Raw genomic sequence first — 25,659 nt, 5'->3', positions numbered from 1 at the left:
CATAACACAAGGCACAGATCACTCTTTGATGTTCCTCGTGTCTATCCCACACTATGCAAAAACTCAATGCATATAAAAGGCCCTAAAATCTGGAATTCATTACCTGTAAATATAAAAGAAACACTGTCTGTTTATAAATTCAAGTCTCTTCTCAAAAATCACTTACTCGCCCACAACCAAATAAATACTGAATAATTGTATCTCAAAAATTGTATCTCATAAATGTTTCTCATAATTGTATCTCATAAATGTTTAACCTGATACCCAATCAAACTTTGTTATTTTTTAATTACATTACCCAACAGAATACTCCATTCTACTGAATGCACAGCAATACAGTAAATGACCATATGACCTGTCTTTGTAATACTCATTTGTGCTTAATTGTTATCTGTTTACAATAATGCTTTACCACTGAATATATCACTGCTTAGTTAATCTTAAGCTAATTTTAAGCCTGCCCATAATGCTCTGCATACAAGTGGCTTTGGCATGTTGCACTTAACTGTATTCATTTGTACTACTCTGTATCATGTTCAAATAAATAAATAAATAAATAAAATAATTGCACTAATATTTTCATCATTTTGTTTACAATAAACTTGTAAACAAGTTTTGTAAGCAATGTAATGATAAACAAATTAGTGCAGTTATTTTGTTGAATACAATGAGTGTACACGTATACAATATACATGATATTGGTCTCACAGGCCATAAATGTTATTAGAAAAAGAAAAAAATAGAAAAGAAAGGAAAAACTATAAAAAACGTAAAATAAAAAAATGCGATTTTGCGGAAGTCACTGATGTTGCTGCCATCCGGTCATTTTGGGTCAACTTCCCGCCGCTGTATCCCGGTAAGTACTGATCAGAATTTTTTTGTTTTGTTTTATACCTTCACAAAAATATTATCTTTAATTCTGCAAGAAAAAAAAATTTTTTGTTTTTTCAAAATTTCTTGGACACTGGGGCACCACTTCCGATTTTGGCCTTGGACCCTGAAAGGGTTAATAATAACAGTCATGGAGTAATGCTGGGTAATGATAATTACAGAAATTATATAAAAGCAAAGGTGAATAGGAAAAACGTGCAGAAGAAAAAACACATGACTGTATTTTATGCTAACAGTCGAAGTGCAAGAAATAAGATTAATAAATTACGTTTGATAGCGTGTGCTGGGAACTTTGATGCCACTGTAATAACTGAAACATGGTATGATTTAAAGAATCTGGATATGATTGCTGAGTGTAACATTCAAGGGTTTAAGCTGTTCCGTGTAGATAGATATAATGGGAAGGGGGGAGGAGTTACATTATATGTAAGAGAAAATATAAATTGTTGCATAAAAACAGGTATAAAAACAGATGGACTAATAACAGAATCTGTTTGGGTAGAGTTTGTAGAAGGTCAAGAAAACCTAATTCTAGGTGTAATATACTGACCTCCAGGCTTGGATCACAATAGAGGGAGACTTCTTTGGGACGAAATTGTTAGGACTTCTAGACTCAATAACGTAGTGATAGTAGGGGATTTTAACTTTAGTCAAATTGACTGCACTTCTTTGACCAGTAATCTGGAGTCCAGTGACTTTATGAAAGTGATTCAGGACTGTTTTCTGAAGAAGTGTGTAACAGAGCCTACCAGGGGTAATAATTTGCTTGACCTAATCTTGTCAAAGAAGGAAACACTTGTAAATAATCTGGAGATCGCTGAAGAGCTTCGCGCAAGTGGTCACAAATCCATCACTTTTAGCATTAACTGGGAATACAAGAATAACGATAATACGGTAAAAGTCCCTGATTTTCGTTCTGCCAATTTTAATGGAAGTAGGGAACACCTGTCTAATCTCGATTGGGGTAACCTAGCTAATGATTTTATTGACGATGATCATACTTACGATTATGAAGGGATCTGTGTTTATGACTTTTTTCTTAATAATGTACAACGTGCACAGAGTATATACATTCCCCAGAGACAAATAATAATAATAACGATCCCAAGTGGGTTAACAGGAGGCTAAAGCATCTATTGGGAGAGAAGAGGGGAATTTATAGGCATATCAAAAGAGGAGAGGTTAACCTTACTGACCAATATATTCAGCATAAAAGAGAAGTAAAAAAGGGGATTAGAAGGCTAAACGTGACTATGAAATTAGAGTTGCAAATACTAAATTTACAACTTCGGTCAAACTCAAAAGCTATAACTGTTCAATATTAAATCATCAAATCTGTACCATATTAAGAGTAAACTGTATCACTGTATTTTTTTAAAAATGACTTGTAACAATCCATTATCTAGTAAGATAAATTAGTTTGGTATCATAATTATTAAGTTTAACATAACACTATTCAAAAGTCTAGTTGTAGAGTCACTCACATTCTTATAATTACAAGCATTGATCCTGCTCTCAACCTTTTATTAAATGACTTACACGAATCAAACAGCAACTGTAATTATTTTACAGCAGACCAAGCAAGGACATTACTCAGAGCCAACAATAACTACAAAGTCAGACATAAATAACTTACCAACTTTTATGTACAAAAAAGCATCTCGAGTACTGTCACCAATTATTGCAACACTCTTTAACAAATCCATCGAATCCTCCACCTTCCCAGCAATTCTCAAAATAGCAAGGGTCACCCCGATCCACAAAGGAGGTGATCAAACTGACTTGAATAACTATAGACCAATATCTAACCTACCTCTCCTCTCTAAAATCTTTGAAAAATTAATTCATAGATAGATCTATTCCTAACTATTCTCACACAACATATTAAACCCCTGTCAGTTTGGATTCAGGACTAATAAAAGCACAAACGATGCTATTATACACATGCTAGAACTAATATAAACCACTCTAAAGAAGAAAGAAGTCCCGGTGGGAATCTTCATTGATTTACGTAAAGCTTTTGATACAGTTGACCATGATTTGCTGCACATTCAATAAACACACTATGGTATAAGAGGGCACTCCCTCAACTACCTAAAGTCATACCTTAGCAACAGAAGCCAATATGTGTACACAAATGGAGTAAACTCTTCCATTCAACCAATCACAGTCAGTGTCCCACAAGGAAGGGTCCTTGGCCCACTCCTCTTTATCATTTACATCAATGACCTACTGAATGCACAACAGCTACTCAAACCCATATTATTTGCAGATGACACAACATATGTCTTCTCTCACCCAAATCCAGTCATACTGGCTAACACTGTTAATGCTTAATTGCAGAAAATATCTACCTGGATGATGACAAATAAGCTTACCCTCAATAATGACAAAACCTATTTCATTCAGTTTGGAAACAGAGCTGCAAATGTTCCACTTAACATAATGCTAAATGGATCACCCATTACAAGACTCACAGAGAGAAAATTCCTGGGAATCCACCTTGACAGTAGCCTCAAATTCCAGACATACACAACAAATTGCCAAGAAAATCACTAAGACAGTAGGCATACTATCAAAGATATGGTATACTATGTTCCACAATCAGCTCTCCTTGCACTGTATCATTCACTCATCTACCCTTATCTCACATATGGAATTTGTGCATGGGGATCAACAACATTAAATCACCTAAGACCACTAATAACCCAGCAAAAGGCTGCAGTCAGAATGATAACAAATTCCCACTCCCGACAGCATACTCCACCAATATTCAAAAGTCTAAAACTGCTAACTGTTAAGAACATCCATACTTATTCATGTGCCTACTACATACATAGAACACTACACTCGAACATAAACCTTCTACTTAAACTTCTCCTTTCCAACCTTAATAGGACACACGATCACAACACAAGACACAGATATCTTTTTGATGTACCCCATGTCCATATCTCACTGTGTAAAAACTCTATGCACATAAAGGGCCCCAAAATTTGGAATTCATTACCAGTAAATACTAAAGTAACCAGGCCTAAACACCAGCTTAAGGCTCTTCTCAAAAACCACCTACTCACCCTAAACTAAATACTCAATACTCAATATTTAGCTATACCAAAACAATACTCAATACTTAATATTTAACTATACCATAAAATTATCCAATTCTGAAAACTTCAAATCTAAATGCCCAAAGTTCATACATTATTAGTCCTACTTTGTAGTATAAATACCTACCCAAAACAATACTGCCTTACACGAAATTGTAGCATTCTCATACTGTAAACTACTTTCAACAACTCACAATGTTATATTCCATAATTTAATTTCAATATTTATTATTGAAACTATTGTAATTAGAGTAAAACTACTGTCTGCTATAAACAAAGAGGATGTATAACTTAAACAAACTATGATCAATCTCTTTAGTATTTAGTAGTATGTAAGCCATTAAATTAAGTCTGCCCATAATGCCTAGGCGTGATAATGGCTCTCTTTGCACTGTACCCCATTATTGAAATATCATTATCTCAATGTAATCTTGCAAAGAAATAAACTTTGTTTGTTTGTTTCTTTGTAATATTCCAGCCTAGATAGAACAAGCGACCTGAAGAGTATCATGGGCTTGGCATCCCTAGTTTTGAAGGTTCTCATTATCTATCCTGTCATTCTTCTAGCAGATGCGATTGATACAATGTTGTGGTCTTTGAAAGTGAGATCCTCTGACATTATCACTCCCAGGTCTTTTACATTAGTTTTTAGCTCTACTGCTTGGTTGAAATTTGTTTTAAATGTACTCCTATACAGTTTTAATTTCCTCACATTTTCCATATTGGATTAACTGAAATTTTTCATCACTGAACTTCATATTGTTTTCTGCGCCCCATTTAAAGATTTGGTTGATGTCCACCTGGAGTCTTGCAGTGTCTTCAATGAAGGACACTGTCATGCAAATTCGGGTGTCATCTGCAAAGGAAGACACGGTGCTGTGGCTTATATCCCTGTCTCTGTCAGATATGAGGATGAAGAACAGGATGGGAGCAAGTATTGTGCCCTGTGGAACAGAGCATTTCACAGTAGCCGCCTCAGACTTTACTCTGTTTACTACTACTTTTTGAGTTCTATTTGTTAGGAAATTATAGAGCCATCTACCAACTTTTCCTGTTATTCCTTTATCGCACATTTTGTGTGCTATTACACCATGGTCACAATTGTCAGAGGCTTTTGCAAAGTCTGTGTATACTACATCTGCATTTTGTTTGTCTTCTAGAGCATCCAGGACCTTGTCATAGTGGTCCAGTAGTTGAGACAGGCAGGAGCGGCCTGCTCTAAACCCATGTTGCCCTGGGTTGTGTAACTGATGGGTATCTAAATGAGTGGCAAACTTGCTTCTTAGAACCCTTTCAAAGATTTTTATGATATGGGATGTTAGTGCTATAGGTCTGTAGTTCTTTGCTATTGCTTTACTGCCCCCTTTGTGGAGTGGGGCTATGTCTGTTGTTTCTAGCAGCTGTGGGATGACCCATGTCCATGCTCCCTCTCCATAGGATATTAAAAGCACATGACAGGGGTTTCTTGCAGTTCTTGATAAACATGGAGTTCCATGAGTCTTGGCCTGAAGCAGAGTGCATGGGCATGTCATTTATCACCTTTTTGAAGTCATTTGGTGTCAGGATAATATCAGATAGGTTTGAATCTACCAAATTCTGTCTTGCTCATTAAAAAATTCATTTAGTCGACTCTCAGTCTGGTTAACGGCTTGCTAAAAACAGTCTTACTGGGACTTAAGTCGCTCACTCATTTCCTTGCTGTCATCTGTGTAGGACCCATCTCGTTTAAGTAGGGGCCCAATTCTGGATGCTGTTCTTGACTTAGATTTAGCATAAGAAAAGAAATATTTTGGGTTTCTTTCAATTTCATTTATGGCTTTTAGTTCTTCTCACATTTCTTGTAAGATTCCTTTAGCTTAAGTTTGATGTTTGCTATTTCTCTGACCAGTGCCTCCCTTCATATTACAGATATACAGTGGACCCCCGCATAACGATTTTAATCCGTGCAAGAGGGGTAATTGTTATGCGAAATAATCGGTATGCGAATGAATTTTCCCCATAAGAAATAATGGAAATCAAATTAATCCGTGCAAGACACCCAAAAGTATGAAAAAAAAAATTTTACCACATGAAATATACATTTTCCCACACACAAAGAGAAGGATACATGCACAATAGTAGAGTAGTACATGCACAGTATATATTGTGCATGTACTAGTCTACTAAATGAAGAATAAATGACACTTACCTTTATTGAAGATGCAGCAATGACTGATGAGACACTGTGTCCTGGGAGTGCCTTTTCCTCCTGAGTACTGTAGGTCCTGTTTGGCATTTTCTTCCAGAACAGGCCTTATCACACTGTGTATGCCACTACGATTCTTAAATCTCTCAAACCAACCTTTGCTGGCTTTAAATTCACCAATATGAGCACTAGTTCCAGGCATTTTTCCCTGTTCACCTGGGTGTTAGTCGACTTGTGTGGGTTGCATCCTGGGAGACAAGATTAAGGACCCCAATGGAAATAAGTTACAGTCTTCGATGACACTGACTTTTTTGGGTTATCCTGGGTGGCAAATCCTCTGGGGTTAATTGTTTCTTGGTATTCTCAATAAGCCACACCAACAACGGTGCTACAGCAGCAGCAGACGATGCTACAGCAGCAGCAGACGATGCTACAGCAGCAGCAGCAGCTGACGGTGGTACAGCAGCAACAGACGATGCTACAGCAGCAGCAGACGATGCTACAGCAGCAGCAGACGATGCTACAGCAGCAGCAGCAGCTGACGGTGGTACAGCAGCAACAGACGATGCTACAGCAGCAGCAGACGATGCTACAGCAGCAGCAGCAGCTGACGGTGGTACAGCAGCAACAGACGATGCTACAGCAGCAACAGACGATGTTACAGCAGCAGCAGACGATGCTACAGCAGCAGCAGCAGCTGACAGTGCAGCAGCAGCAGCAGCTGACAGTGCAGCAGCAGCAGCAGCTGTACCACCAATAGTAGCGATGGTTGATTGGGGTTTATTATACAACCTGGCCAGCTCGGAGACACGCACTCCACTTTCATACTTATCAATGATCTTTTTCTTCATCTCTATTGTAATTCTCACCCTTATTGCTGTAGGGTTGGCACTAGAAGCTTTCTTGGGGCCCATGGTCACTTATTTTCCAGAAAAAGCACCGAAAACACTGTAATAATACGAAATATTCCGATTGTACGCTTGGATGTTACCGCGGAGGCTGGCTGGTAAACAATGCCACCGGCGGAACATGTGAGTGTGGCTCAGGCCGCACATTGGACACGTCTCGGACGAAAATCAGTGAGCGGGTTTTTAAGCGGTATGTGAGGCAAAATTTTTGCGATTAAAACAAGCGGTATGCGGATTAATCGCTATGTGATACCATCGTTATGCGGGGGTCCACTGTATTGGCCTCTTTTAGCCGCTCTGTTATTCTTCGCCTTTGCCCATATAGGGAGCGCCTTTCTCTTTCTAGTTTACATCTTTTCTTTTCCTTAAAGGAATATGCCTTGAGCATACCTCGAGTGCCACAGAGTTAAGTTTTTCTAGACATAGGTTTGGATCCTTTCCATGGGGAAGTGGAACAGAATTCTTCCTCTGTAAGCCATGCGTGTTGTAAGAGGCGACTAAAATGCCGGGAGCAAGGGGCTAGTAACCCCTTCTCCTGTATATATTACTAAATTTAAAAGGAGAAACTTTCATTTGTCCTTTTGGGCCACCCCACCTCAGTGGGATACAGCTGGTGCGTTGAAAGAAAAGAAAGGTTTGGATCCATGTTGCTTAGAATATCTTCCCAGCTTATATCATTTAGGACCTGGTTGACTTGGTCCCACCTTATGTTTTTGTTACTGAAGTTGAATTTGGTAAAGGTTTCCTTGTGAATGATCACATTTTGTTGATCTGAGGCCCTGTGCATACATGTCTGAACCTCTAGTATGCTGTGATCTGAGTATATTGTTTTTGATATGCTAATATTTCCTATCAGATCATTGTTAGTGAAGATGAGGTCCAGTGTATTCTCCAATCTTGTTGGCTCTATTATTTGTTGGTTTAAGGTGAGTTTGGTGCAGAGATTTAAAAGCTTGTGTGTGTAAGTTTATTCAGGTATACACAAATAGTTTAATAGATTATCATACATAGCAGCATATATGTAAGTGTGTGTGAGTTTTCATCTGAGCTGCCTCCTGGGGTTATTTCTGCTACAGCATTATTTGCTACATTCCTCCATTTTAGGTGCCTTAGGTTGAAATCCCCCAGGAGCAAGATGTTCGGGGCAGGAGTTGAAAGATTTTCCTGACAGTGGTTTATTTTCAAAAGCTGTTCTTGGAATTGTTGGGAAATTGCATCTGGAGGCTTGTATACAACCACAATGACCAGGTTTTAGTTTTTGATCTTTATTGCCAAAACATCAACATCATTTGAGGCATTTAGTAGGTCCCAGCATATCAGTGACTCTGTGATGTACATGCCAACTCCCCCTCCCGCTTTGCCTGTTAACTCTATTGCATCTGTATAGGTTACAACCCGAGATCTATATTTCATTGTCAAAGTGATCCTTTCACTAAGGTGTTTGAGGAGACAGATCATGGTAATGAATATGATATTGTGTATATGGACTTCATTAAGGCTTTCGATAGAGTTCCACATCAGAGGCTATTGAGGAAACTTAAGGCACACGGAATAGGAGAAGAAATTTTTTCCTGGGTAGAGGCATGGCTGACAAATAGGCAGCAGAGAGTTTGCACAAACGGGGAAAAATCAGAATGGGGGCACGTCACAAGCGGTGTTCCGCAGGGGTCAGTGTTGGGCCCTTTGTTGTTCACAATTTACATAAATGACATAGATGAGGGAATAAATAGCAACATAAGTAAATTTGCTGATGACACCAAAATAGGCCGCTCAATTCACTCTAATGAGAACCATAGAGCACTTCAGGATGATTTAAATAGACTGATGCAATGATCAGAGATATGGCAGATGCAGTTTAATATAGACAAATGCAAAGTTCTAAATGTTGGACAGGAAAATAACCATGCCACATATAAAGTAAATAATGCAGATCTTAATACTACTGATTGCGAAAAGGATTTAGGAGTTCTGGTTAGCAGTAATCCAAAACCAAGGCAACAGTGCATTAGTGTTCGCAATAAAGCTAACAGAATCCTTGGCTTCATATCCAGAAGTATAAATAACAGAAGTCCTCAGGTTCTTCAATTCTATATAACCTTGGTTAGGCCTCATTTGGATTATGCTGTGCATTTCTGGTCACCATATTACAGAATGGATATAAATGCACTGGAAAACATACAGAGGAGGATGACAAAGATGATACCATGTATCAGGAATCTTCCCTATGAGGATAGACTGAGGGCCCTGAATTTGCACTCTCTTGAAAGGCGTAGAATTAGGGGAGGATATGCTCGAGGTGTATAAATGGAAAACAGGAATAAATAAAGGGGATTTAAATAGAGTGCTGAAAATTTCCCTCCACGACAGGACTCGCAGCAATGGTTTCAATTTAGAAAAATTCAGATTCAGGAAGGATATAGGAAAGCACTGGTTTGGTAATAGAGTTGTGGATGAGTGGAACAAACTCCTGAGTACAGTTATTGAGGCTAAAATGTTGTGTAGCTTTAAAAATAGTTAGATAAATACATGAGTGGGTGTGGGTGGGTGTGAGTTGGACCTGACTAGCTTGTGCTACAAGGTCTGATGCGGTGCTCCTTCCTTAAGTGGAAGTGACCTGATTAGGTGGGTCATTGGGCTAATCCGGAGGGGGGGGGACATGGACCTGCTTCGCATGGGTCAGTAGGCCTGCTGCAGTGTTCCTTCTTTCTTATGTTCTTATGTAGGTTTCTGTGAAAACCATGAACATTGCGTTTGACTCTGTAAGCAGTCCACAGATGAAACATATTTTGTTGTTCGTTGCTGGCTTTAGGCCCTGTATATTCGCAAAGATGAATGTCGTCGTATTGATGGTATTTTTTTTTTTTTTTTTGTCCTGGCACTAATATCTATTATTTTGGAATGGAGGCCACTGACTGTCATTCTGTTCCAGAAATTACAGTGGAACCTCAGTTTTCATATGCCCTGGTCCGTATGTAAAACTATAGTTATTCTCTATAAAATGTATTTTTTGTCAATATTTCCCATAAGAAATAACGTAAATCCAATTAATCCGTTCGAGACACCCAAAAATATTAACAAAAAATACATTTTATAGAGACTAACTATAGTTTTACATACAGATTAGGGCATACAAAAACTGAGGTTCTACTGTATCAGAGTTGGTGTATGATTTCTGTCATTTCCTGCCAACTTTTTTTTCTTCTTCCTGGTGCTAAAAAATCTCTCTGGAGTGGTTTTGGCTACCCAGGTTTTCTCATGGTCTGGATGTTCTGTATGTTCTTGTTCCCTTTAAGTGGTGTGCCTGACAATATGTTACAGCATTGTCTTACAGGAAGGAAGGTTACATTTTCCTGTTGTCATATGGGCATAGCATTTTCTGGGGTGGTCAAAGTTGCACATCCCATCTGTTTTTCCAGATATTCCATGCCTGCAGATACATAAGGCATAGAATTTGCACAGGTCTAATTGCTGTTTGCCTTTCTTTTTTGTGGCTGCATTCCCTACTGGTGCGTGTTTTTCTTTCTCCTTACTATCTTCAGCACTTGCACTAACAATGGTGTCTTCACCAGTATTTTCTGGTATTTTATCTTCACTATTCCTTGGGGCATCCCCTTGTTTACTATCTCCAGTGGTATTGCTAGTTTGTAACTTCGAGTTTTGCATATCCTTATCTACACCTGTTTCCCCACTAGAGCTCCGGTCTCCCTCTGGGCCACCAACTTTAATTTCTGTATTCTTACAGGTACTGTCTACCAGGACAGCATCTGCACCAGGGGTGATAGCACCATATGGCCCAGTCCTTTTATTTTCCCATCTGTTATAGAATGCTGTCAGGTTTTCTATGAAGGCCATTTTGATGTTTTTGTCTTTTAGCCCTTTGACTGTCGCAAGCCCCTTTCTAAAACTGTCATTCTGTCGCAAAATATTTAAAAAAAAAAATTTCTTATGAAATGACAGAGAATCTTTTCCTGATGCTAATGACATCAAAAGTTAAAAATTTGATTGAAAAATTATGGAATTACGCTCCTGCAAAGCTAGCGATGTCGGCAGTATGTATATGCATAGGTGATTTCGCCGAATTTAAGCCCTATTTTCAGCCAATTCCATTGTTCCAGTCAACCAAACTCATAGCAATTTATTTAGAACTCCATTTTTTTCTATCAACTGAGTACAAGAAACTGCCCATTTACCAATTTTAACTACCCAATAAAGAGGTCAGAATTTGGCAATTTGGCCAATTTTACACAAATTAAAAAATGCCAGTTTCAAAATAGGGTCCAGAATAAACAATGCAGACATTCTTGGCACTAAAATAACATATCCTCTATTCATTAGTCACATCTCTAGGCCCCTCTTATATTACTCTTGCTTTCTAGTTTGATTTTTATTCACACAAAAAAATAGAAGATTTACTGTTATGCAGACTACTGTATTATTGTAAAAATGTTATAAATAATATCAGTGCACTAGTGAAAGAATATAAGACTTCCCAGCTGAAGTGTATTGGATGTGTGGTGCAATCAGTTTACTCTTGAGCATTGGTAAAAATTGAACATTTCTGCTACTTTGAGCTCAATTTCAGGGTCGTTTTTGTCGTGACACTAATCAAAATCACCACTATTTCTGTAATATGTTTTCCATTATATCAAATGAGACCATTAAACCAGACTACATCCATAAATACTATACGAAACTACACCTCAAAGTCAGCGTGTTAATCCAAAAACAGTCGTTTTTTTTTTTTTCCTCATTATGCACTGCGTGCTGCAGGATTTTTTTTATGCAGTGTACACTGACCACACAGACCCATTCTCCCACATGTGGGCCCACCAGCATTCTCCTGCTTGATTTGAAGCCACTAGAATTATCAAGTATATAGACGTCCGAAACACTGGCTTTTAAGACGTACAGTGGACCCCCGGTTAACGATATTTTTTCACTCCAGAAGTATGTTCAGGTGCCAGTACTGACCGAATTTGTTCCCATAAGGAATATTGTGAAGTAGATTAGTCCATTTCAGACCCCCAAACATACACGTACAAACGCACTTACATAAATACACTTACATAATTGGTCGCATTCGGAGGTGATCGTTATGCGGGGGTCCACTGTATATACGTATACGGTTGAAACAGTCAAAGGGTTAATACCAATGTGATTTTTTCCACAGTTGGTTCTCATTTGGGCATACCCAAAAACACTTCCCTGGTTTAACATCTCTTGTAGATGACTCCTGAATATCTGCACAAGATGCATGGACCCATTTCCCACAGAAGGTACACATAATCCATGCAGAAGCCTGTTTGTTGCTGAGATTGCAGACTACACAGAGTTTCATAATGTGATTTTTTTGGTTGTTATATAGTACATTCTACTAATAACCTCCTTAACCTGTAAACGGTCCAAGCAGATCTATGTTCACATATGTAGTGCTACAAAAGTAGATCTACGTTTTTTTTTTACATATTTTCAAATGTAACAAAAAAAAAGTAGATCAAAGTTTTTTTACAGATTTTCAAATGTAAAAAACAAAAAAAATTATCTACTTTTTTTACATACTTTCAAATGTTGAAAAAATGTATATATACGTTTGGACCGTTTACGGGTTAAAGTGTAAATCTGTCTATCTGTACATGTATCTATTTGTATGTGTGTGTGTGTATGTGTATGAAATAATCTTACCACTGCTAACAGTAACTGTTTGGGTGTTTGATGAGGGTGCCTAAAAACTCCATCAGCTTTTGAATCTGGTCATTGGTTCACTTATTTTTGGACGAATCCAGTCAGTGGATCACTTATTTTTGAATGAATCCGGTCAGTTATTTTGGACTAGCTCGTGAAAAGACTACTGGAATATTTTTTAACAAACTACTGGAATATTATTTAACAGAGTAACAGGTGTTCAGTTTGATACACAAAGTATAACTTGCATGCTGGAGAAACCGGTGACTACTGGTAGCTCCTACTGATGATGAACGGCCTGAGATGGTCCTTCCTGTATCACTGTATTTTAATTTTCCTCACTTTGTTCCTAACTCCACAACACTAATTTTTTAATAGTATCACCGATTAGCTAAGGTATAAGCGACTGGAGTAGAAAGTTATATTTCCATATCTGCCAACTTTACAATATTACAGTTTTGTAACTCTACTCCTCTTATTTCCACAAGTTCCACTGGTGACCCTGTAATATCTCACTGTTAAAATCCTAGATTTTTGTATTTCCAAAAAATTGTATTCCATGGTATCACTGATTATACATGGGGTAATTTAGCAAAATGTAGGACATTTTTAAACATACTGACTTGTGTAGCAGAATCTTGCAATTGCTGGCAACTGTTTGCAAGTGGTTTATAACACCAATTCAAACCACTAGGCAAAAAACTTCCCTCTTAATTTCACCACGTTTATTGAGGTATTTTATCTATACACTACTGTACCACTATCTTTTACAATATTGCACTATGTATTACACTCTATTTTCATGGCAGTTTTCTGTCCTCTCCAATAAAAATTATTATGTTATTTATTTATCTGCACATGGCACACTTGTCTCCCCTTGGAGTCTGGACAACTTTTTCCCTTATTACTGGCATAAGGTTGGTGTTTTGTGCCAGATGATTTTCCAGTGCTGTAGAAATGTACTTTATACGTTCACTGGCACAGGTTTATGCTTCTAGCACGTAAGAAAACTGCAACAGTGCAGGAAAAAGACGGAGCCTGCAGCAATGTTGATACCAAAAAGAACATTAAAAAACTCTCCCAAATCAGAGTGTAGAAAGATTCTTGAAAATAACTCATCAAAAGTAAATTCCAGGGTAAAAAAAAAAAATTATCAGAGCAAAGCCCCCCCCCCTCATCCCCCAGGGCCAACTACTAATATGTGAATAACCTTAATGAATTCGTCTGACATCCAGCAAGGAAGGAAGGAAGGAAGGAAGGAAGGAAGGAGAGTGAGTGAGTGAGTGAGTGAGTGAGTGAGTGAGTGAGTGAGTGAGAGAGAGAGAGAGAGAGAGAGAGAGAGAGAGAGAGAGAGAGAGAGAGAGAGAGAGAGAGAGAGTGTGTGTGTGTGTGTGTGTGTGTGTGTGTGTGTGTGTGTGTGTGTGTGTGTGTGTGTGTGTGTGTGTGTGTGTGTGTGTGTGTGTGTGTGTGTGTGTGTGTGTACTCCCCTAGTTGTACTCACCTAGTTGAGGTTGCGGGGGTCGAGTCCGAGCTCCTGGCCCCGCCTCTTCACTGATCGCTACTAGGTCACTCTCCCTGAGCCGTGAGCTTTATCATACCTCTGCTTAAAGCTATGTATGGATCCTGCCTCCACTACATCGCTTCCCAAACTATTCCACTTACTGACTACTCTGTGGCTGAAGAAATACTTCCTAACATCCCTGTGATTCATCTGTGTCTTCAGCTTCCAACTGTGTCCCCTTGTTACTGTGTCCAATCTCTGGAACATCCTGTCTTTGTCCACCTTGTCAACACCTTGTGTGTGTGTGTGTGTGTGTGTGTGTGTGTGTGTGTGTGTGTGTGTGTGTGTGTGTGTGTGTGTGTGTGTGTGTGTGTGTGTGTGTGTGTGTGTGTGTGTGTCTGTGTGTGTGTGTGTGTGTGTGTGTGTGTGTGTGTGTGTGTGTGTGTGTGTGTGTGTGTACTCACCTAGTTGTACTCACCTAGTTGAGGTTGCGGGGGTCGAGTCCGAGCTCCTGGCCCCGCCTCTTCACTGATCGCTACTAGGTCACTCTCCCTGAGCCGTGAGCTTTATCATACCTCTGCTTAAAGCTATGTATGGATCCTGCCTCCACTACATCACTTCCCAAACTATTCCACTTACTGACTACTCTGTGGCTGAAGAAATACTTCCTAACATCCCTGTGATTCATCTGTGTCTTCAGCTTCCAACTGTGTCCCCTTGTTACTGTGTCCAATCTCTGGAACATCCTGTCTTTGTCCACCTTGTCAATTCCTCTCAGTATTTTGTATGTCGTTATCATGTCCCCCCTATCTCTCCTGTCCTCCAGTGTCGTCAGGTTGATTTCCCTTAACCTCTCCTCGTAGGACATACCTCTTAGCTCTGGGACTAGTCTTGTTGCAAACCTTTGCACTTTCTCTAGTTTCTTCACGTGCTTGGCTAGGTGTGGGTTCCAAACTGGTGCCGCATACTCCAATATGGGCCTAACATACACCGTGTACAGGGTCCTGAATGATTCCTTATTAAGATGGCGGAATGCTGTTCTGAGGTTTGCTAGGCGCCCATATGCTGCAGCAGTTATTTGGTTGATGTGCGCTTCAGGAGATGTGCCTGGTGTTATACTCACCCCAAGATCTTTTTCCTTGAGTGAGGTTTGTAGTCTCTGACCCCCTAGACTGTACTCCGTCTGCAGCCTTCTTTGCCCTTCCCCAATCTTCATGACTTTGCACTTGGTGGGATTGAACTCCAGGAGCCAATTGCTGGACCAGGTCTGCAGCCTGTCCAGATCCCTTTGTAGTTCTGCCTGGTCTTCGATCGAGTGAATTCTTCTCATCAACTTCACGTCATCTGCAAACAGGGACACCTCAGAGTCTATTCCTTCCGTCATGTCGTTCACAAATACCAGAAACAGCACTGGTCCTAGGACTGACCCCTGCGGGACCCCGCTGGTCACAGGTGCCCACTCTGACACCTCGCCACGTACCATGACTCGCTGCTGTCTTCCTGACAAGTATTGCCTGATCCATTGTAGTGCCTTCCCTGTTATCCCTGCTTGGTCCTCCAGTTTTTGCACCAATCTCTTGTGTGGAACTGTGTCAAACACCTTCTTGCAGTCCAAGAAAATGCAATCCACCCACCCCTCTCTCTCTTGTCTTACTGCTGTCACCATGTCATAGAACTCCAGTAGGTTTGTGACACAGGATTTCCCGTCCCTGAAACCATGTTGGCTGCTGTTGATGAGATCATTCCTTTCTAGGTGTTCCACCACTCTTCTCCTGATAATCTTCTCCATGATTTTGCATACTATACATGTCAGTGACACTGTGTGTGTGTGTGTGATTGTGTGTGTGTGTGTGTGTGTGTGTGATTGTGTGTGTGTGTGTGTGTGTGTGAGATTGTGTGTGTGTGTGTGATTGTGTGTGTGTGTGTGTGTGTGTGTGTGTGTGTGTGTGTGTGTGCGTGTGTGTGTGTGCGTGTGTGTGTGTGCGTGTGTGTGATTGTGTGATTGTGTGATTGTGTGATTGTGTGATTGTGTGTGTGTGTGTGTGTGTGTGTGTGTGTGTGTGTGTGTGTGTGTGTGTGTGTGTGTGTGTGTGTGTGTGTGTGTGTGTGCACGCTCACCTATTTGTGGTTGCAGGGGTCGAGTCATAGCTCCTGGCCCCAGCTCTTCACCGGCTGCTACTGGGTCCTCTCTCTCCCTGCTCCATGAGCTTTATCAAACCTCGTCTTAAAACTATGTATGGTTCTCGCCTCCACTACGTCACTTTCTAGGCTATTCCATTGCCTGACAACTCTATGACTGAAGAAATACTTCCTAACATCCCTTTGACTCATCTGAGTCTTCATCTTCCAATTGTGACCTCTTGTTTCTGTGTCCCCTCCCTGGAACATCCTGTTTTTGTCCACCTTGTCTATTCCGTGCAGTATTTTATATGTCGTTATCATGTCTCCCCTGACCCTCCTGTCCTCCAGTGTCGTCAGGCCGATTTCCCTTAACCTTTCTTCATAGGACATTCCCCTTAGCTCTGGAACTAACCTTGTTGCAAACCTTTGCACTTTCTCTAATTTCTTGACGTGCTTGATCAAGTGCGGGTTCCAAACAGGTGCTGCATACTCCAGTATGGGCCTGACGTACACGGTGTACAGTGTCTTGAACGATTCCTTATTAAGGTATCGGAACGCTGTTCTCAGGTTTGCCAGGTGCCCATATGCTGCAGCAGTTATCTGGTTGATGTGTGCTTCCGGAGACATGCTCTGCTCGGTGTTATACTGACCCCAAGATCTTTCTCCATGAGTGAGGTTTGCAGTCTTTGGCCACCTAGCCTATACTCCGTCTGCAGTTTTCTGTGCCCTTCCCCGATCTTCTTGGCTTTGCATTTGGTGGGGTTAAATTCGAGAAGCCAGTTGCTGGACCAGGTGTCCAGTCTGTCCAGGTCTCTTTGAAGTCCTGCCTCATCCTCATCTGATTTAATTCTCCTCATTAACTTCACATCATCTGCGAACAGGGACACTTCCATCATGTCATTCACATATACCAAAAATAGCACTGGTCCTAGGACCGACCCCTGTGGGACCCCACTCATCACAGGTGCCCACTGTGATACCTCATCATGTACCAAGACTCGTTGTTGCCTCCCTGTCAGGTATTCTCTGATCCACTGCAGTGCCCTTCCTGTTATATGCGCCTGATCCTCTAGCTTCTGCACTAATCTCTTGTGAGGAACTGCATCAAAGGCCTTCTTGCAGTCCAAGAAGATGCAATCAACCCATCCCTCTCTCTTGTGTCTTACTTCTGTTACTTTATCATAAAACTCCAGAAGGTTTGTGACACAGGATTTGCCTTCCATGAATCTGTGCTGGTTGGCGTTTATACTCTTGTTCCATTCCAGGTGCTCCATCACTCTCCTCCTGATAATCTTCTCCATAACTTTGCATATTATACACGTCAGTGACAGGTCTATAGTTTAGTGAATACTTTTCTGTCTCCTTTTTTAAAAATGGGAACTACATTTGCCGTCTTCCATACCTCAGGTAGTTGCCCAGTTTCCAGGGATGTGTTGAAGATTGTGGTAAGTGGCACACACAGCATATCCGCTCCCTCTCTAAGGACCCACGGGGACATGTTGTCCGGTCCCATTGCCTTTGAGGTATCGATGTCCCTTAGCAGCTTCTTCACCTCCTCCTCATTTGTATGTATGTCATCCAACACTTGTTGGTATATTCCTTGCAGGTGTCCGCCTCTGTTCTGTCCCCCCAGAGGCCTTCCTGTCTCCACTGTAAATGCTTCCTTAAATCTCATATTGAGCTCCTCACATACTTCTTGATCGTTTCTTGTGAGTTCCTCACCTTCTTTCCTCGGCCTTATCACCTGGTCTTTGACTGTTGTCTTCCTCCTAATGTGGCTATACAGCAGTTTCGTGTCAGACTTGACTTTCGATGCTATGTCGTTCTCGTACTGTCGCTGGGCCTCCCTCCTTATCTGTGCATACTCGTTTCTGGCTCTTCTACTAGTCTCCTTATTTTCCTGGGTCCTTTGCCTCCTGTACCTTTTCCATTCTCTGGTGCACTTAGTTTTTACCTCCCTACACCTTCGGGTAAACCAAGGACTCGTTTTGGTCTTCCTATTATTTCTGTTTCCTTTGGGAACAAACCTTTCCTCTGCCTCCTTGCACTTTGTTGTTACATATTCCATCATCTCGTTCACTGATTTTCCTACCAGTTCTCTGTCCCACTGAACCTCCTGCAGGAAATTCCTCATACCTGTGTAGTCCCCCCTTTTATAGTTTGGCTTTTCCCATTCAATTCCTATTACCTTCTCCACTTGTAGCTCTACTATATAATCAAAACTCAGAACCACATGATCGCTAGCTCCAAGGGGGCTCTTGTAACTGATGTCCTCAATGTCTGAACTGCTCAGGGTGAACACAAGATCCAGTCTTGCTGGCTTATCCTCCCCTCTCTCTCTGGTAGTGTCCCTGATATGTTGATACATGAGGTTTTCAAGTACCACATCCATCATCTTGGCTCACCATGTTTCAGGACCCCCATGTGACTCCAGGTTTTCCCAGTCGATCTCCCTGTGGTTGCAATCGCCCATTACCAGTAACTTTGCTCTGCTCAAGTGAGTTCTTCTTGCCACCTCAGCCAGTGTGTCCACCATAGCTCTGATATTTTCTTCGTACTCCTCTCTTGGCCTCCTGCAGTTCTGTGGTGGGTTATACATCACTCCTATGACTCCTTTATGTTCTCCAGACTGAATTGTACCTACTATTTAGTCCCTTTCTCCAATCATGTCCATGCCTTCCATTTCCTCAAATCCCCATCGGTTTTTTTATGAGCAGTGCAATTCCTCCCCCTCAACTCCTTCTATCTTTCCTCAGGATCTGATATCCTGGTGGGAAGATTGCATCTATTATTGTCTCAGCGAGTTTCGTTTCTGTGACTGCTATGATGTCTGAGGATTTCTCGCTGATTCTTTCGTGCCACTACTCATATTTATTCGTTATTCCGTCCGCATTTGTGTACCAAACCTTCAGCTTCTTTTCTGTACCAAACCTTCAGCTTCTTTTCTATCACTGTGGTCCTGAGAGAATATTGGGGTTGGGGGAGTGAGAGCCTTGATGGGGGCCTATGGGGGGCTGTGGTGTGGGTGGGGTTTGTGATGAGGGGGGTGGGGTCAGAATGCCCATAGGGGGCAGCTGTTGGGGTGAGGTTTGTGATGTGGGTGTTGGTGGCAGAGGAAACAGTGTGTGGGTTCTTGTTTAGATTGCTCAGTTGCATTGGGATTGTCGTGGTTGGAGTCCTTCTGCGGGAGTTTCTGCGGGGTGTGTTTGCCCTTCCTCCTGTGTCTGGGTTCTGCTCATCTTCATCATTGCCTCTCTTTCCTCCTTGCATCTCTGTACCCTCTCTTTCAGTGTAGTCCTTTCATCTTGTGTTCTGTCGCGATCGAGGTATACTCTCTGGTACCCCGGTTTGTCCCTCATTCGTGCTTTCTCTTGCAGGATCCTGGTTTGAGCTGATTCTTCCTTGAAAATTACTTTGACAGGCCTTTTCCTTCCACTCGCAAACCACCCAATTCTCCGAAAATTTGTCACCTGGGTCATATCGCCCTCACCTATTGTTTTCATGATGCCTTCAATCATTTTTTCCTCCTCCTGTTTTATTTCTTCAAAGTTGTCCCCTTTGGCTTCTTGGAGCAAGTAGACAAAAACTGACCTCTCCCTTTCCTCCTCCCACTGAGTCTCCATTTGCATCTTCTGAGGTGTTTTAGTTCCTTCCATTGAAATGTTCTTGCCTTCAATCCCTGTCCTTTCTGAAACTTCTATGCTCAGTGAACTGTCTTTCATGATCAGCTGTTCCTTGCTACTGCAGTTGGCTGTTAGTCTCTGCATATAACATACCTTCATTGTCTTCAGACCTGTCATTTGATCTTAGTGTGCTCCTTGTCTTTTTCCAGGTCCCACGTGGGTCTGATAGGGCCTTCGCGTATGGCATATCTCCTTTGTTTCTTACCATCCCCTTCTCTGTGCCTGGCATAGAATTTCCTGATGTCACATCTGAATTATCATTTGTCTCTTTAATCTGTTTTAGGTTTTTTAGTTTCTCTTCTAAGCACTGTATCCTAGCTTCTGCTGCTAAGACTTGTAGCTCTCACTTCCTGCACTTTTCAGCTATCCTCTCCTCCATTATCTTGCCAAGCTCTTCTATCTTCCTTCCCCACTCTTCCTCCCTTTTTTGGAGCTCTAACTCCCAGTCTTTTCTCCCTGGTTTGTCCACCAGATCTCGGGCAGGTGGGCGTGCGTGCGTGCGTGCGTGCGTGCATGTGTGTGTGTGTGTGTGTGTGTGTGTGTGTGTGTGTGTGTGTGTGTGTGTGTGTGTGTGTGTGTGTGTGTGTGTGTGTGTGTGTGTGTGTGTGTGTGTGTGAAACAGGAGTGGAGGCAAATGTAATTTGGAACTTGACGAGCTGCTGGAGTGTGAGCAAGGTAACATTTTATGAAGGGATTCAGGGAAATTAGATAGACAGAACTGAGTCCTGGAGGTGGAAAGTACAGTACCTGCACTCTGAAGGAGGGGTGAGGACATCAGTACCTTGGAGGGTCATCTGAATTGCAGTATCTGCACACTTCTGGCAAGATAGTGATAAAGTGAATGATGATGAAAGTGCTTCTTTTCTGGGTCACCGTACTTTGGTGATATACAGCCAGTGTGTTAAAAAAATTAGGAACCAATCCTGGAAATATCCCATCTGTAGCTATCTGACTGATAATTAACCAAACTGTTCTTACTTGATTAGCACCACAGCCTTGGAAGTACAGTGGACCCTTGCCTAACGAACGCATCGCATAACGTTAAATTTGCCTAACGATACATTTTAACGCTAACATTTTGCATCGGCTAACACTAAAAAACTCGCCTAATGATATTCATTCTCGGGTACCAATTAATATCGTTAGGTGAGGGTCCACTGTACTACTGCATCAATTATTAAAAAATGAACCAGTAGTGCAGAATACCCCCTTTTTTCTACAAGAAAGTTGCACAGGCATTATCTTCACCTATTTTAATACTCCTATTTGTAGTTACTGTTAAATGAAGATAATATATTGAGTTGGAAATTTCATGCTAGAGATAAAAATATATGAGATCCATTAGAATGAGTGAAAAGCTGGAAGTGAATCTGAACACTGAAACTTGCCTTCAATGTTGGGACACAACTTACCAAGTCATTGGAGAAAGGAGCCAACATTGCACCAATTCGGGCAAACGTAGAACAAAGACCAACAATGGTGCTACGGACACTAGTTGGGAACATCTCTGAGGTAAATATATATATAATGGCAAACGCACATGTAATGAAGCACTTGCCAAGAAGAACAAGTATCAGCAAATACTTTTTGTTGTATTCTGAAAGGTAAAAGAAAGTAAAGTAAATCATAAGAGCTGTTATTATAATAAACTTTTTCTTTACATTAAATTAAAATGATTACTATTTTAATTTTTGCTATATACTGACAAATACCATGAATATTTTAAATAATGAAACGTACTTTTAATATTATATACACTATGAAACAAATTTCTCAGAAGGATCTTAGTTACCACCTGAGAAGCCAAGCAGGACATGTGAAACACAGTACAGTAGACTGCCAATTAGACTGTAATTGAACTGAATGAGACTGTCTGAACACCACTGAAAAAGTGCAACCAAAAACGAGTCATAGAGTGCAAACAAGGATTGTATTGTACTCAATAAAAAAAAAATGAAGTAATGCTCAAAATTAAGGAGCTCCCTCTGAAGATTTTCTCAGTCTGTTCACCAGGCCACAAGAGTTGCCCACTTAAGCTGCCAAGACATAACTGTTGCTACCCTTAGCCTCCACCTATCTTCCTAAGCAACAGGAAGTCATGTCCACCAGACAACATTATTCTTAACTAAAGCTCACCAAATTTATATAACTCATGACTGCTTAATTTATATAAAACATGCAGATAAATGTTTGAAGTAAATATTCAATATATTAATGTCAAGAATAAACAAAAGTTCAGTGAAGACCTTTAATGGATTATTATTTATTTATTTATTTATTTAGTAATTTGAGCATACATACAGAGGTACAAAAAAATACAGGTAAGAGCAGCATGCAAAAGCCACTTATATGCATAGCATTACGTGCTGGCTTAAAATTAACTTAAGATTAACTAAGCAATGAAGAAATCAGTGATAAGACATTATTGTAAACAGATAACTATAAAGCACAAATGAGTATTACAAAGACAGGTCATATGGTTGCATGCATTGCTGTACATTCAGTCAAATGGAGTATTCTGTTAGATTGGGTTTTAGGTTTAACATTTATGTGATATAATTGTGAGAAACATTTAAGATATACAATTTATAAGGTTCAGTTATTCAGTATTTATTTGGTTTTGGGTGAGTAAGTGATCTTTGAGAAGAGACTTGAATTTATAAACAGGTAGTGTTTCTTTTATATTTACAGGTAATGAATTCCAGATTTTAGGGCCTTTTATGTGCATTGAGTTTTTGCATAGCGTGAGATGGACACGAGGAACATCAAAGAGTGATCTGTGCCTTGTGTTATGGTCATGTGTTCTGTTGAGGTTGGCAAGGAGATGTTTGAGGGGAGGATTAATATCAGAGTTAAGTGTTCTATGTATGTAATAGGTGCAATAATAAGTATGGATGTTTTGCATGGTGAGTAGGTTGAGTGTTTTGAATATTGGTGGAGTGTGCTGCCTGTAGTGAGAATTTGTTATCATTCTAACTGCAGCCTTTTGTTGGGTAATTAGTGGTCTGAGATGGTTAATTGTTGTTGAGCCCCATGCACAAATTCCATATGTGAGATAGGGGTAAATAAGAGAGTGATATAGGGCCAGGAGGGCTGACTGTGGAGCATAGTACCGTATCTTCGATAGTATGCCTACAGTCTTGGAAATTTTCTTAGAAAATTGTTGTATATGTGTATGAAATTTGAGTCTATTATCAAGGTGGATTCCTAAGAATTTTCCCTCTGTTAGCTTTGTGATAGGTGATCCGTTTATCATTATGTTAAGAGGGACATCTGTAGCTCTGTTACCAAACTGAATGAAGTAGGTTTTGTCAATGTTTAGTATAAGTTTGTTAGGCCTCATCCAGGTAGATATTTTCTGTAATTCGGTATTTACAATATTGGCTAGCGTGACTGGGCTCGGGTGAGAGAAGACGTATGTAGTGTCATCTGCAAATAGTGTGGGTTTGAGTAATTGCGAAGCATTTGGTAGGTCATTTATGTATAGGAGAAAGACAAGAGGGCCAAGGACACTTCCCTGTGGGACACCAACTGTAATTGGTTGTGCGGAAGAGCTTGCCCCATTTGCGTACACATATTGGCTTCTGTTGCTGAGGTATGACTTGAGGTAGTTGAGGGAGTGCCCTCTTATACCATAGTGTGACAATTTTATGTGGAGCAAGTCATGGTCAACTGTATCAAAAGCTTTACCTAAGTCAATGAAGATCCCCAGTGGGACTTCTTTTTTCTCTAGTGCAGTGTATATATGTTTTAGCATGTGTATAATAGCATCATTAGTATTTTTATTAGGCCTGAATCCAAATTGGCAGGGGTTGAGTATGTTTTGGGAGATGAGGTAGGAGTAGATTCGTTTATGAATTAATTTTTCAAAGATTTTTGAGAGAGGGTGTAAGTTGGATATTGGCCTATAGTTATTCAACTCTGTTTGGTCTCCTCCTTTATGGATCAGGGTGACCCTTGCTATTTTGAGAACTGTAGGGAAGGTGGAGGATTCAATGGATTTGTTAAAGAGTGTTGCAATGATTGGTGATAGCACTTGTCAAACTTTTTTGTATATAAAGGGTGGTAAGGTATTTAAATCTCCTAGCTTGTTTTTTAGTGCGTTGATAATAAGGGAGACTTCGTATGGGTTAGTCGGAGCTGGGAACAGTGTGTTCGGGTAGTTGCCGGTGAGGTAGTCATTTGGTGGGGTATCTGAGCTTGGGATTTTATTGGCAAGGTTTTGTCCTATAGTGGAGAAGAAATCATTGAGTCTGTTTGCTGTTTCTGTTGGTGGGAGTTGGGGTTCATCTGATTTTGCTAATTTTATTTCGGTATTTCGTGATATCTTTTTTGTTCCCAGAATTTCTGATAGGGTTTTCCAGGTCTTTTTTATATCACCTCGTAAGTTGGATAATCTGTTCTCATAATACAATTTTTTTGCCCTTCTTATCAGGCTGGTTAGCATTGACGAGTAACATTTTGTTTGGTCTCTGGTTATGTGACCCATTCTGTACTGTTTTTCATATAGGTGTTTTGTATTTATGGATTTGAGAATGCTGGGTGTTAGCCAGGGACTGTTCAGTCTCTTAGCTGTCATCTGTTTAGTTTTTTTAGGGCAGTGCTTGTTATAGAGGTATTGGGTCTTTTTTAGAAAATTATTAAAACATTCGTCAATATCTGCATAGATTTCTAGCTCAGTGTGCCAGTCAATGTTTGTTACTGCTGTTGTGAAGTTATTAATGGCTGCCTCATTGTGAAGTCTGAAGGTGACTTTAGTAGTGTCATGGGGTAATTTACCAAGAGTTGTTATGAGGAAAGTAGGGTAGTGGTCTGTGGTATTATCTGTAATTATGCCTGATTTTAAAGGGGATATGGTGTTGGTCCAGATGTGGCCAAGTAGGGAAACACTGGTCTCCGTAACTCTTGTAGGTTTTGTTACTGTTGGTAGCAACATGCAGTTACTCATTGTGTTTGTGAATTCAGTAACGTGTGGGTCCTGGTCTTGCAGGAGATTTATACTGAAGTCACCTGAGAGTAGTAAGTGATCTTTGTTCATGCGTGCATCAGTTATCATACTTCCTAGGTTTTGACTAAATTGGCTAATATTTGACTGTGGAACTCTGTAGATATTTATCAATCTGAGAGGTTTTTGTAGGTATTTGGATTTGAATTTAGCTATTATATATTCCCCATGTTCATCCCTTGCACAAGTATTAGTGATACATTCTAGTTGGTCTAAGTAGTATATAGCTATGCCACCCCCTTGTTGATCTGTCCTACAATTGTGTATGACTGTGTAACCAGGAATGGCATAGACATCTGTAGTATCAGGCTTTAGCCAGGTTTCAGTTAGTGTAATGATGGACATATTGGCATGCAAGGAATGCTATGAGGTCATCGTAATGCTTGCTTAAAGATCTGATATTGTAGTTAAAGACAGTTATGTTTTTGTTGGCTCTGAGAAGTGCCTTTGATTGTTCTGCTGTGTAGTAATTACAGTAACTGTTTGATTCATTTAAGTCATTAAATAAGAGGTTGGTATCAGGATCAATGCTTGTAATCATACGATTTGTAGTGAATCTATAGTTAGAATTAA

The 25,659-nt window shown here is 40.3% G+C and overlaps 1 protein-coding gene across 1 annotated transcript in view; it reads right to left on the bottom strand.

Moving 5' to 3' along the window:
• The window catches only part of LOC138850976 (solute carrier family 22 member 15-like), a 216,768-nt gene that overhangs the window by 30,278 nt on the left and 160,831 nt on the right, over positions 1 to 25,659 (bottom strand). The window contains exon 5 of the mRNA XM_070088482.1: positions 21,494 to 21,678. Within this exon, the coding sequence (XP_069944583.1) occupies positions 21,494 to 21,678 (185 nt within the window). The remainder of the gene's footprint in view (positions 1 to 21,493; positions 21,679 to 25,659) is intronic.

This window comes from Cherax quadricarinatus, chromosome 24 (genome assembly GCF_038502225.1).
Source record: "Cherax quadricarinatus isolate ZL_2023a chromosome 24, ASM3850222v1, whole genome shotgun sequence".
Classification (NCBI taxonomy): Eukaryota; Metazoa; Arthropoda; class Malacostraca; order Decapoda; family Parastacidae; genus Cherax; species Cherax quadricarinatus.
Note: the sequence above shows the minus strand (reverse complement) of the source record. Positions and strands in the feature narration are given on the sequence as shown.